We start from the raw sequence: 15,275 nt of genomic DNA, 5'->3' as shown, positions 1-15,275 counted from the left end.
GTGTTGGACACTTATATGGAATGATGTCAATCACATGAGTACCTGATCAAATTAAAAGTGCATGCGATCATCCGTGATGCTGCTTTACTTCGCTATTACTGTCTCTAGAACTTGTTCATATGCAGAGATCATGAGGAAATTCAGTCGTGATCACGTCAAAACAAGAAAGGAAAATTCTAATAATGCATTGCCTCTTAGGACTTTCGTCATTTTTGACGTTTTCGTTTCATTTTTGATAGATTTTATCAAACATAACTATGAAATGTTCACTATAAATCTGTGCACTGACTTTATTACTGTGTGTCTTGCAGCCAATCTTTACAATGAGTGCTCAGCAAAATCAACTGAAGGACATCACTGAGGCAGAATTCCTAGAGTTTATGAATTCCTACAACTACATTCCGGTATTATTGCCTAAAAAAAACCCACAGCATGTACACTATTACATTGTATTCAAAAGATCACAATAAATCTCCTTCTTGTCTTGTTTCCAGAGTGCAATGCAGTTTTTGGAGGCGTACACCGCAGAGGATATGACAGTAGCTGAGCTAGAGGGAAGTTCCAATTCTCTGTGGACCATCAGCCCACCAAGCAGGAAGAACCTCATGGATGTACTGAGCAAAGAGGACCAGTTTCCCGTCACCATGTCCTGGACTATACAGCGGTAATGAACACTACAAATAATGAACAATTATGTATAGTGTATGGTGATGAACTCGCTAGTGTGAGAGAAGAAATACACACTAACACTGCTGTTTGTTATTGAATAATATAAAAGGTGGACTTTTTAATAATTATTTTCTGCATTATATCTTTTAGGAATCTTAGTCTTGGGGCTAAAGCTGAAATTGCAATGGACAAGCATGTTACATATCTGGATATGAATACAAGGCAAGAGTTAATAGATTTGCTGAACGGAACGAGGAACCAAGCTGTGTGAGTAACACTGCTGTACTCAATTTAATCAGTTATTCCACTGAAGGAAATAAAGGCATAAAGTTGTGTCCTGTTTCTTGTTGTTTACAGAGTTATAAAGCAGGTTTTCCCGTGTTTCATTCGAGCTCCCAGTGACTCAAATGCAAAACCTATAGAACAGCTTTATAAAGGTAAAGTATGGATCTACAAGCATTCCATTTACTGATATACTGATTATACTTTCATATGAATATAACAGTATTGTAAAGGGTAGTTTCTATCCACTCCATATGTAAGTACGATACCAGTGAAATGTTTTTCAGTATGGAGGAATGAATGTAAAAGCTGTGTACATAAATCTCATTTATAATGGAAGTCTAAAGTCAATTGATTTGAAAAATAAAAAAATATACTTAATAAACTTACTAAACTATTAAGTAATTGGGGATGTGTTAGTGCTGTGGTTAAGGCATGGACGTTGTGAGTTTGAAACCCAGGTCCACCAAGCTTCCACTGCTGGGCCCCTGAGCAATTGAGGGTTAAGGGCGTTGCTCAGGGGCCCATCAGTGGCAGCTTGGTGGACCTGGGGTATAAAAATGTATGTTGCTCTGGGTAGGGGTTTCTGCCAAATGCCCTGAATGTACTTAAAATTAATGCTTAATTTACACCACATTATGGTTTAATTCACAGTTCTAATTGGTCTGAAGTGTTTTCTATAAAAGCAGCTTTGACAATAGAACCAGCTGTAAGACAGAAACTTTTATCTTTATCTTTTAGCCTCTTAACATCAAGAAAAATAATGACTGTTTATAGTTGCTATAATGTAAGTAATAATAGGAAATAAATATATATGTAAGATATGTTTATATGTAAATATATAATCACTGGTCATCTCTAGAGAAATCCATATTGTCCATAAATAGTGTCCTTAAGCGCCAAATTATAATGTTTGTAATAAACAGCTTTTAGTACAGCTTTGTAGTGTATTAAAGGTTGACAATCTTGTCACTGGTAATCCTATATACATTACAGATGTGGTACATAGAGAGCAGTTTGAAAATATTGGTGTATTCACTGAAGGTATGTACTGTAGTATTTGTGAAAATTGTATTAAACATCCAGCCATAATCCTTTAATGTAGAGGGTGAATATAAGAACATCCTGTTGGACCTGGAGCGCACCAATAACAGCAGCGGTGAGATTCAGGAGTGGTGGATCGTGGACCAGCCATCTGCAGAGAAGATCGACATCAGATCTGTTGCAAAGGCAGAGCTGAAGGGGGAGGCTGGACTGCAGCTGTATGTCTTCAATGATAAAGTTAGTCCTCCCAGCCTGGGCTTTCTTGCTGGCTATGGGTAAGATCAGTCGACCTTAACATAAATGTATCCCTTTTTGTTTTATGTTTTCCAATGATGATTCACCTGCATACAGAATTTTGCAGCAAGTCATATTAAAGTGTTGTTAATCTCTCTCACAGCATCATGGGTCTGTATGCCTCTGTGGTGCTGGTCATAGGCAAGTTTGTGCGTGAATTCTTCAGCGGGATTTCACACTCTATCATGTTCGAGGAGCTGCCCTGTGTGGATCGCATCCTCAAATTGTGCACCGATATCTTCCTGGTACGAGAAACAGGAGAGCTGGAGCTGGAGGAAGATTTGTACGCCAAGCTCATCTTCCTATACCGCTCACCAGAGACGATGATCAAGTGGACCAGGGAGAAGACTAAATGACCCGACGAGAGTCTACAGGGACCAAAGAGATGAGACTCAAGATGAAGGACATGCCGCTAAGGAGGCAGAAGTATGTGTCGTGTGTCCTCATAATCTGTGCGGTCACACTATAATGAATTTTAAAAAATGGCCTCCAATTGTGGAGTCTTTAACAATGTGAGCTACAGGTTTGGCTAAACTGAACCTGAAAAGCCAAAGGACTGGGGGACTAGAGCAGCTTCCATAAACTTTATTAGCAGGGATGAGCTGTGTTCTAGCACCCCCTACCTGTTCAAACAGACATGAACATGAATTGTGCAATATATTGTCCTGGTAGCTGTAAACACAAATACGACAGAGCAAGATAAGAAAGACAGTGACTGACTGACACTAGCCACTTTTGACTCAAGAGAAAATGATGGGAACTGCTTGGGTCCTTCATTAAAACAGTCAAATGAGATATTGGCAAGATTCATTAACAGTGTTTAAGAGTGCGAAGAAAACCGTGTGTGGGAACCTGATGTCCATGTTTTCAGGACTGTCATCTCATCAAAACAGTATTGTTTGATTTTCCATATAAGGCCAGGAACAGTCACAGCATCAACAAACACTTCTTTCCTGCAGTTACAGTTACTCTGTGAACAGTGGGGTGGGATTGGGGTCACTGACCTGAGCATAAAGCACATTTTGGAACCCTGGTGTCTGAGGTGTCTTTTTTTTGTCTGAGAAAGTCATTTAGTTATTGCATCAATCAGGATCACACTTTAGAAAAGGACACACATTGGGGAGTCCATCAGAAATTGGATGCTGCAGCACCAACTTACAGAATTTAGAGCGGCTGGAATATAAGGACATTCTCGTGATGCTGTATTGTCCAATAACTGCTTTATCCAGGCCAGAGTTATGATCGTTTAATTAATAATTTGCTTATGTCTTGTGGAAACCGAACCAAGTGAGTTTATTGAACATTCAAACAAAATATTAATAACTTCTGGAGGGGATAGGATTAATCAAATTGTCTGTGGGAGAGGAGGGATTGGCTAAACTATCTGTAGGTGTAAGTGGGATTGGTAACACCTTCATAACACCTTATGTTTCTGCACTAGCAGGCAGGATTGGCCAGGTGTATCAGAGAGTGGGCAGCACTGGTCAAACAGGAGGGGGGATTGGTTATGCATGTGTTGGCGAAGAACTGTATTGGTCAAGCCAATGTTGGAATGGATGAAATTTGGTCAAGATTGAATGGGAGTAGGTGGGATTGATCAACACAATGTGAGAGTGTTGGCATTGATTATGTAAATGCCTGAACAGGTAGAACTATACAGGAATTACTGAATTCCTTCGGGAGTGGGATTCAAGAAAAATGATGCAAATAAAAAACAGTAATGGTGCTAGATATAATACAAATCACAACAATGTAAGATTCAAGTTTTATGTCAGAGTTTTGCACTTTTTTCATCAAAATATTGAGGCTACACATTTACCCACTGGTAGGTTTACATGCAATTCAGACATTTTAAAGTAAGAGTTTACAGATTTTTGTCTCTAGAACATGCACACGTCATTTCAAAGCATAAAAAAATCTTTTAAAATAAACTGCACAAGATTTCTTACAAGTTGCAAAAGAATTTCCTGCTAAACTAATTCAAAGATTAATTGTTCCCTGAAGTTTCAATTCACAATAGTATGTTTTCCCCTATAAGTAATATGCAAGAAAATACATTACATTAAGATCCAGGACGTAACATTAAGGCATAATTTCATGCACTTTTATCGTATAGTTTTTAAGGGTATACTTTGATTATCATTTGGATTTGAATGTGTAATTAGATGGATGGAAACATTGGCTGAAAAGAGATCATATCAAAATAAAGTGAGGGATTAAGGATGGCTTTTTTAATCATAAATGTTTTGACTTTAGATCATCAGACATGACTGTTTTCAACACTGCAGCATGTAGAGTAAACTTGCATTGAGATATGAATTATACGGTCTGATTGTCATGATAATAAATAATCATTTTGGATAAATTAACCTGCAAGCAGCATGTTACCATGACAAAACAAAAAGTACAGGTTATATTAAATAAGCTCTTGATTTTGTGTAACTAGAAAACACCTATTACTGTATAGTATTTTTTTTATTATTCTTCATAAACATATAACAGCATTACACATCGTAAAACGTAATAATATTTTGTTATTATTTAACTTCATGAACACTTGAGAGAGCGAGAGAGTACTGTAAGGAGACACAAATACCAGAGCGTTCAAATCATCACCGTGATGTCTGAATGCGACGTCCAAGCTTATGAGGCAGTACTCAGGCTGCAGGTAATATGCATGTACTGTATATCCGTTTTTGTTGAAAGAATTTCATAAGGCTACGGAGAGTGTTACCTTTAGCAATTCAATCAAAGATATGGTGCATTGAGCGACAACGTGCAAAGCTACACCCCCTAAACAAGAAGCCCACATTGTGGCCTAAAGTAAAACTCCACCCTAAATACATTTCTGTTGAAATATTTGTGATTGTGCACTTATCGATTTACCAATTTACTGGTTGATGCTGTATTTATATTATTACTGTGGGTCGTTGATAGTTATTAAGGTCACACTGATATCAGAGAGGGATGTTGCTATGGTTACAATAGTATGCAATAGGAGAAAGTCTTAGACATAAGGGATCGTGTTCAGGTTATGAACAAAAAAGTCAACTGGTTTATAAATTAAATCTCGAATGCCATTGACGATAAAATGTTATTCATAAAAATGAATATCAGGGTGGATTTATCTTTAGGATGCATTCTGGCTGTGACTCAATTCACCGATTCCTGATCGAGCGTTAGTATCTAACAGAGTCCTCCTGCATACTCGTCCTCATCTTCCTCATGTTTATCAGCTCCACTCTTCACTCCTCCGTCTCCTGGAGCAGCAGCAGCAGCCTTCTTCTTCTTCCCTCCTCCAGGCACATTAAGAGTGATAGCCAGCTTAGCGTACTGGAAAACAAAATATTAAGGTCTAATTGGGGAGTAAAACATAAAAGGTACAGAGGTTTGAACATATTGATGAGACGGATAAAACAGCAGCAATGAGCCACTTCCGGTGAAACCACTTCCGCCTTTACATATAAAGACTTCCACAGCCTTCAACAGGGATTTAATAGAAATGAAACCTAGAGACCGAGAAAGCATCCTGTGTTCGAGATCTTGTGGAAACGTCAATTATTGTGTGTAACGTTTTTTTGTTGTCTTCTTTTTAATACAATCATTTTCCTCGTTCACTCGAAGGGAGCCAATAATTTTGGAGTTGATCCGATTCCTGTCGATCCTTACAAAAATGCTTGGAAGTGACATAAGAAAATGATGAAGTAGTTCTATAAACCATTACGTGAGTAAAATAATTAAAAAGTAAAATAAGTGAGTCAAGGATTCAGTTGTGTTGATTCGTATGTGAACAAACCTTTTTTCTTGTTTGTTTAATCAAAAAGCTTTCATGGAAATTTCTGTTTAACATCTCAGCTGTTTCCTCTGAGACTCAAATACATGAGCTGCAAAGTGAAATGTATAACACAACACTTAGTACTACAGTGTATCAATACAACAATGTTTTTATAGCTATTAAGTCGTTCCTTCTAATGTGAAGAATGTCATTTTGGGTGCAGCCCCAAATTTCCAATGAAAGTGGATTACTTAAGTTGTACAACCGCTTTATTAAATCTACCGTTAAACAACATAAAGTGGCAAGCTGATGTTTCCAGACAGACCCGACGTAACACTTACGTCATTGTCCATGTATTTGAATAGTGGTGAGTTGCAGACACGGGCCACCTGCTCTTCATCCTGCTCATCATATCCCTGTAACAGCTGCTCCAACGCAATACAGTCCTCACTCCCGCTGAATCCTGGGATACTGTAGCTTTCCCTCACACACTTATCGGCCGCTACGTAATCTCCTCGGTGTAAGTGAACCAGCACTTGTGCGATGGTTTTCTAGACGCAACAGAGAAAAGTTCTGCTATAACATGATTTATGCAAGAAGTGATCTTCTGATTCAGTAAAACAGGTCATACCTTAAAACATGTCGGGTAATTTTCTATGTCCCTGTACATATTCTTCTCCTTTTGGATGGACACTACTGCTTCATCAAACCTTTAGGGGGAAAAAAACATGAGAAACTGCTGAATTAGGATGACGTATAAGCAGCTACAAAGCAGATAATACACAGTTTGGAGACATGGGCTCGTTGCTTTACTTCTTTTGTCTGACGAGGAGTCGAGATGCTTTGCCGAGCAGTTCCACGGCCTGCCGCAGACGTTCCTCGTTCTGTAACGGACAGTAACAACTGCTCAGAAATCGGCTGTTAATGTGCTATACTGTACTATTTACAAAATACTGATAGCAGGAACATGGTTTTATGTTCCAGTTAGGAGGAGGCTGCAAGGATACACAGAATTTTCAGGTGACGTTAGAGCTCCCAGGATAAAGTGTTACCCCGTCAAAAAAGGTAAGGTGTGGACAGATAGCTTCTACGGTTCCTTAGTTTATTTTTGACATTTTACAAATGCAGCTATCCCATAATTCTGTTCACTGAACAAGCATTACTAAAAGGTTTACAAATCATGGTTTACAAATCACTATGCAATCAGGACCTCCTTTATTTAATAGTTCAATCTGCACGCTAATTAACCCGAGAGCTCTGTTTGTAAGCTTAGTGGTTGGGGTTGGTTCCCTGCCCGAGACTAGAACCTGGGCCAAGGTGAAGAGCATGCGGGATCCTGCTGCTGGATCACCAGGGAACAGAAAAATGTCATTAACATAAGTCTGTGATTTGTATTGCAGCTGTCAGAGATGCTGATTTAGAAAGGTGATCAACACAATACTATAAGAGGGCTGAAATCTTGAAAAGGCTTTTTACAAAATACAGTACATGTTTTCAGTGGCGTCAAAAGTCAGGAGAATTGATTATCGTGCACTACAAACATTTAGCATTGAACGGTAAAGAGAAAATAATTCACTCTAAAAAATTTTAGAGCATTCAACAAACTACTGGTTACTCTGAGAGATGAGAAAGGTGTTCGGTGTTAAGCTATACAATGATCACAATATGAGTGCATAAATATAGTTATTTATAGAATACCTACCTGCTCAAATAGCCACATTACTGTAGCCACTGCTGATTTTGTCAAATCAAAGATAAAGTAAAAAGTCAGTGATGATTTCACGCAAACTTTTTATAGTCGCTCACCTCAAACACCGATGCAGCTTTCTGATAGAGGTCCACAGCTTTAGATAAATCCACCGGTTCGATCAACCTACCGATCAGATCGTCACTGTTATTTTAATAAAATATGTATGCTCAGGACCCCATTTTAATGGAGTACGGTTATGTAAAGGTTTATCTGATCTTTAAATCACTCACTTTCCTGCTCTGTCGAGAGCCATGGCAGCAGTGTCTGGGGTGCCGTTCTCTATGTACATCATACTGGCTTTCTCTATGTACTCAACTGCCTCGGGGAGCCTCTGCATGTCCTGTTGAAGACACAAGCACAATGCGGCATGTTAAACTTTGAGGAAGGGTTATATAGTGAAAGCTATACTGGCAATACTCTTTACGATGTACACCTTATTGGCTCTAACAAATCAAATAGTTCTTATTACTGGTTTATATGCCTCAAACCTAGTTAAAACTTCACTTTTGAGTCTAGTTCCACTCCAGGTTTCCTCCTAATATCATCTTAAGAAGATTTTCCTTGCCACTGTTGCCTCTAGATTGTTCATTAGGAATAAATGTCCATTCCGTATCAATCGTTTAAACATTTGTTTCTCAGATATCGTACCTATGAGCATCTCGAATGGACAAACAAGGAGAAAACAGAATGTCTCTACTACCTAGTGGTAATAAAAACCGAAGCTAAAAATCACATTGAAATCAAGACTGGAAAATATTCTTGTGTCACAACGTCCAACAGCCTATCAGGAACCAATATGCATCTTCATAGACTTGTATATTTCATTAATAAAACAATGTCGGTATATTTCTCTCCCTCTTTTTCTGCTATTTAACTTTTTTTTTTAACTTGACAGGGTACGTTGAGTAGTGCTGGTATTTATTTCCCTAATCAGAAACAGAATCAGAATCAGAATCAGGTAGATTAGCCAAGTGTGTTGACACACACAAGGAATTTGGTTCCAGCTGTTTGTGACTCTGAAAAGTACAGACATAAATAACACTATACAGTATACATACTATACTTGGACTATACAAGAAACAAAACAGACTATGCAGACGATGTGAGACAGTATAGACAGTAGTATTAAATATGAATACAGAATATATGACTAATCAGTTATGTACATATAATGTGAGAGTGCATGATAGTGCAAATAACAGTATTGTGCAATATTATGCTTTTGTAAACTATTCAGCAGCAGTAGTGTGTGTAACATACACAGATGATGTGATGACTGACAGTTCTGATAATGCAGTACTTATGGATATGAAGCAGGGAATATAATTATGGTGATTTGTTAATCAGGGTGATAAGGGGCCTGGCGAAAGAAATTGTTCCTGTGTCTGGCAGTTTTGGTAAACAAAGCTCTGTAGCGTCTGCCAGAAAGGAGGAGCTGAAAGAGGTTGTGTCCAGGGTGCGAAGGGTCAGTAGTGTTTTTTTCTGCCCGGTTTCTGATTCTTGTATGGTACTGTTTTTACTGCGCATTGCAGTCTGCTCCTGTCCTGTTTTGTTGCTGCTCCAAACCAGATGGTGATGAATGTGCACAGGACAGATTCAATGACTGTAGTGTAGAACTGCATCAACAGCTCGTGTGGCAAATGGTAGTGCCCAGAAACCTGAAGGTCTCTCTCTTCCTTGGCATGTCGAAGTTTTTTCAGTTTGGCTGTGAACCATGGCTTGTTTTTACTGAAATTGCAGGAGGCTTTGGTTGGCACACACGTCTTAACAAAAACTGATGTACAGTAAGGCATCACAGTGTCAGTCAGCTCATCCATGCTGTCAGTTCCAGCCTCAAAGATACTCCAATCAGTGCAGTCAAAACAGTCTTGTAGTTCCTGCTTTGCCTCACTGGTCCATCTCTTCACTGTTTTGACTACAGGCTTAGCAGATCTTAGTTTCTGCCTGTGTGTTGGAATAAGATGAACCAAGCAGCGATCGGAGTTCCCCAAGGCTGCCCGGGGTACAGAGCGATATGCGTCAATAAGAATTGTGTAGCAATGATCCAGTGTATTTTCCTCTCTTGTGGGACAATTAATATGCTGCCTTTATTTTGGAAGTTCAAGTGTTAGTTTTGCTCTTTTAAAGTCTCCAAAGATAATAAAAAGAGAATCTGGATTTTTTTGCTCCAAGCCACATATTTGGTTTGCCATGTTTTGCAGTGCATTACTCACATTGGCCTGCGGTGGGATATAAACTCCAGTCAGGATGCATGAGGAAAATTCCCTTTTATTCACCTTTATATTATCAAAGGAGCCTGGAATGGATTAGCATTTGTAAATGCCTTCACATACTTGTGATGTCACATACGTGAATACTTAATAATACTTGAATAATAAAGTAGCATAATAAGATGAATATAATAAGTTTTATTAAATCATGGTTGGGGCTGAAGTTATCTTTTTTATCTTCTTTGTATTGTGCATTTGTGACTGTTGCACAACTAGTGAAAATGGACTTAGCTCTCCTAAGTTCAGCACTAGCAAACCGTATGCACCAAAAGAGTGTCGCACGATGACTTCTTCTTCTGTGCTATCAGCCTCATTACCCCAGAACAGTGGTGTTTCTGACTTCACAGACAGTGGTGGCCCAAGTGGTTAAGGCTCTGGGTTGTTGATCAGAGCATCAGGGTTAAAGCCCCAGCATTGCCAAGCTGCCACTCTTGGGCCTTTGAGCAAGGCCTTTAACCCTACCTGCTCCTAGGGCACTGTATCATGGCTGTCCCTGTGCTCTGAACCCAACCTCCAAAGTTGGGATATGCAAAGAAAGAATTTTACTCTGCTGTAATCTATATGTGACAAGCAAAATGCTTATTCTACAAGAACTCACCTTCAGCATCATCCCTGCCTGCTCGAGGGCCCTGTGCAGAAATCAAATATCAGGTTCATTGTCACCGAGACACACATACAGAAATCTGTAATGCTACAACAATAAAGTATTTCAGTCTTACTTTGCAGCATGGAAAAGTCTGGAACATGACTTAAGGAGAAAAATCCATCAAGAGCATGACATATTTTTAGTCGACACTATGTGGGCGAGGTCTCATTCAGAAGTCAGAACACACAATAATAATGTTCACCAGACACGTTTGGCTAAGGAGGCCACTGAGAGGTCAAAGGATACGTTCTGTTGTTGGTTTGAGCCTCTGCTTCTAGTAAATAAGCTTCTTTTGCTTCTTCAAGTTGTTTGGCATTTTTGAAAGCGACAGCTGGGTGAAAGCAGAAAGATATGTATTAATACAGTGGGGTACAAAAAAACAAATAGTCTAGGGCTGCAAAATTTAGCTCATGATTAAAATGCTTGGCTTCAGTAAATCCTTAAACATACCCAACTGTAATAATGGTAAGCTTAACAACAATTTCTTGAAATGTGTGTTTTTATTATCCCTGATGAAAATGTTTACAGTGTTGTTGGATTTCCACACCCATGCCCCATAATGTCAGGAAACAATAAGAGCCTGATAACGTATGCTTAATTTGTACTTATAATACACAACATATGCTCTACATGATCACACTTGCAATTAGCTGCTGTATCTTTTTTTTTTGCAAATTTTGTTCATAATATTCAGATCGACATATTAGCACAACCTTTGGCTCCTGACTTTTCAGACACCATGTAGTGGAAAGCCTTCAGTATTGGAGGTGATTTTAACGGGGAAAAGAACCGATTCCATATTAACAGCCGTGCATTTTGAAATGGGATGTTCATGTGAGCGTGATGGTCAGGTCTCCTCCTAAGTACAGAGTATGTATAATGTAGGTTTTAGACTTGTTCTAATGGCAACCAGCATTCATGACTACTTACTTACTAAATTATGTAAAAGGAAAACAGTGTTATAGATAATTGACATTGTTATATTATAAAAGGAGCCTGGAATTGATTAGCAAATGTAAATGCCTTCATGGTAGTGATGTCACATGCTGACACAGGAAGCATTTTAGTTTCAATATATTATATATCAATTTCAACATGGTACAACAAACTGGTAAAAAAAAAGCATGTAACATCTAGTATAGAGGTGGATTAATGGATCACTGTATGTGTGTGTTTGTGTGTGTGTGAGAATGTGTGTGTACGTGTATGTGCGTGTGAGAGTGTGTGTATGTGAGTGTGTGTGTACGTGTATGTGTGTATGAGAATGTGTGTGTATGTGTGTACATGTATGTGTGTATGTATGTGAATGTGTGTGTATGCAAGTGTGTGCGTGTGTGAGGGAGTGTGTATGTGTGAGGGAGTGTGTATATGTATGTAAGTGCGTGTATGAGTGTGTGTGTATGTGTGAGAGTGTGTATGTAAGTGTGTGTGTATATGTATGTATGAGTGTAAGAGTGTGTGTGTGTGTGTGTGTGTGTGTGTATTAAATGGAGATGAAATGACTTTACCTGCTTTTGCATATTCTGACGCAGCGCTGTCATAATCTGGCTTCCATTTCATAAAACTGGTCTTTAAACTGTAATATTTAATCCGACACAAACACAAAATTTTATATACTGTATCTATTACACAGGCAGAAGATACACAAAACAAATCCGACACAAACACTTTATATACTGTATCTATTACACAGGCAGAAGATACACAAATCCGACACAAACACAAACACCTTATATACTGTATCTATTACACAGGCAGAAGATACACAAAACAAATCCGACACAAACACTTTATATACTGTATCTATTACTCAGACAGAAAATACACAAAACAAATCCGACACAAACACAAACACCTTATATATTGTATCTATTACACAGGCAGAAGATACACAAATCCGACACAAACACAAACACCTTATATACTGTATCTATTACACAGGCAGAAGATACACAAAACAAACTCACTATTTTTCCGCTTTAGCGATGTGCTCATTGGCTTCGTTAATTTTCTGCGCCATGTTTGTGATGCAGATCCTTTCACCATGTAGTGTTGATGTTACACTGAGATCTTATTCACTGACAGAATAACCGCTTTGTTGTTATCTTTCTTCCTGACGTGAGATTTCCTTCACTTCCGGGTCGCACCTGATGAGCCATAACAACCCCACCTCCTGTTCTGCGATTGGCTACGTCAGTGTTCGGCATGGATATCTACACCCAGAACTTCCGGTGCTACCGGAATATGATTTCAGTTTTCTGTAAATATTCTATTTCTGTAAAGATTGTTTTCTACTGATATTCCGTCATTAAAGATGCATGTAAAAAATAAATTCTTAACAAAGGAAAATGTCTTTCACAACACAACCATGTACACGTTTCAGATAGATAACGTTTTAATTACATTTAATAAAAACATATCAAAATAAAAGCACATGCTCCTGTGGCTGGCAGAGGCACAAGAGCCAATATTCACCCGTACCAATTACAGTCAAATGGACTTCTCTTGTAAAACACAAACAAACAATACTCATACACCGTCGCACTCAAACAACTACACATCATCTTCCCTACTTTTTTTATAAATTAGCATGTTTTTACTATGAAAGGCAGGAACCCATTGGTTGTCATGGAGTCCCACATTGGGCCCCCATGCAGCAGTAGTCAGGGCCATAGGGCAATGTCTGGCAATAGGGCAAAAGTATTCTGAAGATCGACAAATAAGAAAAGTACGTTCTCTCATTCATTGTGTTCATTAAAATTTTTTAATATAGATTTTTCATAATTAATAATCTGATATTACCTGAAATTGGGCCTCATTCATCAAGCAGTTTAAAGGTGGATGTAAGTGCTTACACAAGTGAAACCAAACAAAAATGTCTGTCTGGCTCACAGACGTTTTTGTGAGCCTGATTTTCTTTGTACTCGTACGCGTGTATTGATCACCCGTAACATGCAAAGTGAAAGTTTTTAAGCACTGCTTTTTTTTATATCCAGTGACACTGAGGCATTTGTTTACTGCTTCTGGCTATGTCTTAAGTGAAAAATTATTAGTTTTATTTGTCTTAATTTATGGGTTTGCGTTGGCTCACATTCTTTACTATTTATTTATTTTAATTAATGCCAAGAATTTAATACTTTTTAAAAATATTCTCAATGGTACTCTTAGTTCCCTGATCTAGTGAACTAGCACAAGGATATATGATTGACCTCAAAGCATTTCTATAAGTCAGTCTGTTTATGGGAATGTAATGTTTATGTAAACTTGACATGATATCCCATGGATAAAAGTACAGTAATCCAGTAGAATTATCCAATCTGAAGTATATTAAGTCAACATTTATATTAGTTAGTTTTATAATGTTTACATTTACACAATTATGATTCAGCAGGGTTTTCTTTTAGGGATTTTTAAAAAATACCTTTTTTTTTGTCAATACTCATAAAAGATTTTATAATAAATCTTTTTCAGAAATAGCTTCATGAATAAGATGTATTTAATGGATAACATTACAATGCTAGTTAACTACATTTTGAATAGTTACTAATTCTGTGATTAAGAAGCAACCCTGTTACTTTCAACCTCTGTTACAGAGCAAAAATAAGTAACTGTTAGCAAAGAAACCTTGTCAAATGAAATTCTTGCCTCAGTTAACACAATTTACTTTAAGATGTCTGTGTTAGCTTCATGCTAGCTAAGATTTGAGAGGTGTTAGCTAACATTTTTTCTATGTTCCGTGGTTCCTTGTTGAAAGAGCCACTAATTTACTTTAACTAGCTAAAATCTGTGTGTGAATTGTGGCAGATATATTTTTCTTTTGAAGTAAAATTTAAAGCTGTGTTTCTTGTGAAGAATTTAAAGCTGTATTTCAACATTTACCATAGTAAAAAAAATACTTTCACCATCTCTGCTAAAATGGTCAGTCTTCAGATTAGATCAGATTAATACAGAGCAGTTTCTATACTCTTTGGAATAAGTGCTGAAAAGTGTGTAAAGATGCGGAAGTGAGATGCAGAAGTGTTTTTACACATTAAAATGCACATCCCAATAACTCAAAATATGGTCAAAACACAGCAAATAAATCAGATATAAATGATGATGTGGCAGTTGGGATGAGAATGCTTATTTTAAAAGACACCAGCTGCTATGTGATATGTTTACAGTATAATACTCCATTCTTCAGGAAGAAAGAAACCACACAACACAAAGGACTTAGATGTTTGGAACTGCTGATTGTAACGGGACTGTAGTGGATTTCTGATGCTTTCTAGTGTTCAGAAAAGTACTTTGGAATTTCTTTAGTTATTTGTGTTTACAGGAAAATCCTTGTGGAACAGCATTTAACATCTGAGCCTGTAAAATGGATTGTATTTCCTAGCCATTACACAATTACACAAAGGAAGAATGAGTGGATTATTATGTGATTCCCACAGGATGACGCCCATATTGTTACGAGGCTGAAACACTTGAGTGAATGGCACATCTGTGGCGTTTTCAAAACAACTCATCAGAGTTGAATGATTTTTGGTTTTGCTTACGTAATGG

At 37.9% G+C, this 15,275-nt stretch overlaps 2 protein-coding genes across 7 annotated transcripts in view; one reads left to right on the top strand and one right to left on the bottom strand.

The window, feature by feature from the left end:
* Nucleotides 1-3,317, top strand: part of LOC132845572 (piezo-type mechanosensitive ion channel component 2) — a 126,362-nt gene extending 123,045 nt beyond the window's left edge. For all 6 annotated transcript variants that reach the window (XM_060869644.1, XM_060869643.1, XM_060869641.1 and 3 more), the window contains 6 exons: nucleotides 312-404; nucleotides 495-664; nucleotides 820-936; nucleotides 1,027-1,106; nucleotides 2,057-2,270; nucleotides 2,393-3,317. In XM_060869644.1, the coding sequence (XP_060725627.1) occupies nucleotides 312-404; nucleotides 495-664; nucleotides 820-936; nucleotides 1,027-1,106; nucleotides 2,057-2,270; nucleotides 2,393-2,645 (927 nt within the window). In that variant the 3' untranslated portion in view covers nucleotides 2,646-3,317. The remainder of the gene's footprint in view (nucleotides 1-311; nucleotides 405-494; nucleotides 665-819; nucleotides 937-1,026; nucleotides 1,107-2,056; nucleotides 2,271-2,392) is intronic.
* Nucleotides 3,318-4,042: 725 nt separating this feature from the next.
* On the bottom strand, nucleotides 4,043-12,902 carry napga (N-ethylmaleimide-sensitive factor attachment protein, gamma a). The gene is made up of 11 exons (XM_060869646.1): nucleotides 12,698-12,902; nucleotides 12,239-12,306; nucleotides 10,977-11,061; nucleotides 10,804-10,821; nucleotides 10,683-10,713; nucleotides 8,045-8,154; nucleotides 7,871-7,937; nucleotides 6,878-6,948; nucleotides 6,696-6,774; nucleotides 6,406-6,615; nucleotides 4,043-5,622 (listed from the first exon to the last, which is right to left on the bottom strand). Exons 1-11 carry the CDS (start codon nucleotides 12,748-12,750, stop codon nucleotides 5,476-5,478), a joined length of 939 nt encoding a protein of 312 aa, XP_060725629.1. The 5' UTR covers nucleotides 12,751-12,902; the 3' UTR covers nucleotides 4,043-5,475.
* Between the last annotated feature and the right edge of the window lie 2,373 nt (nucleotides 12,903-15,275).

Source organism: Tachysurus vachellii, chromosome 5 (assembly GCF_030014155.1).
Source record: "Tachysurus vachellii isolate PV-2020 chromosome 5, HZAU_Pvac_v1, whole genome shotgun sequence".
Lineage (NCBI taxonomy): Eukaryota > Metazoa > Chordata > Actinopteri > Siluriformes > Bagridae > Tachysurus > Tachysurus vachellii.
This window is presented reverse-complemented; position numbering and strand designations above follow the sequence as displayed.

What these genes read in the sequence shown, in the direction of transcription:
- napga (XM_060869646.1), bottom strand. Translation starts at nt 12,750, where the DNA reads ATGGCGCAGAAAATTAACGAAGCCAATGAGCACATCGCTAAAGCGGAA. An exon ending in ATCGCTAAAGCGGAAAAATA is followed by an intron (nt 12,307 to 12,697) that starts GTGAGTTTGTTT and finishes TAAATATTACAG; the next exon opens with TTTAAAGACCAGTTTTATGA. An exon ending in GCTCTCGACAGAGCAGGAAA is followed by an intron (nt 7,938 to 8,044) that starts GTGAGTGATTTA and finishes TCTGATCGGTAG; the next exon opens with GTTGATCGAACCGGTGGATT.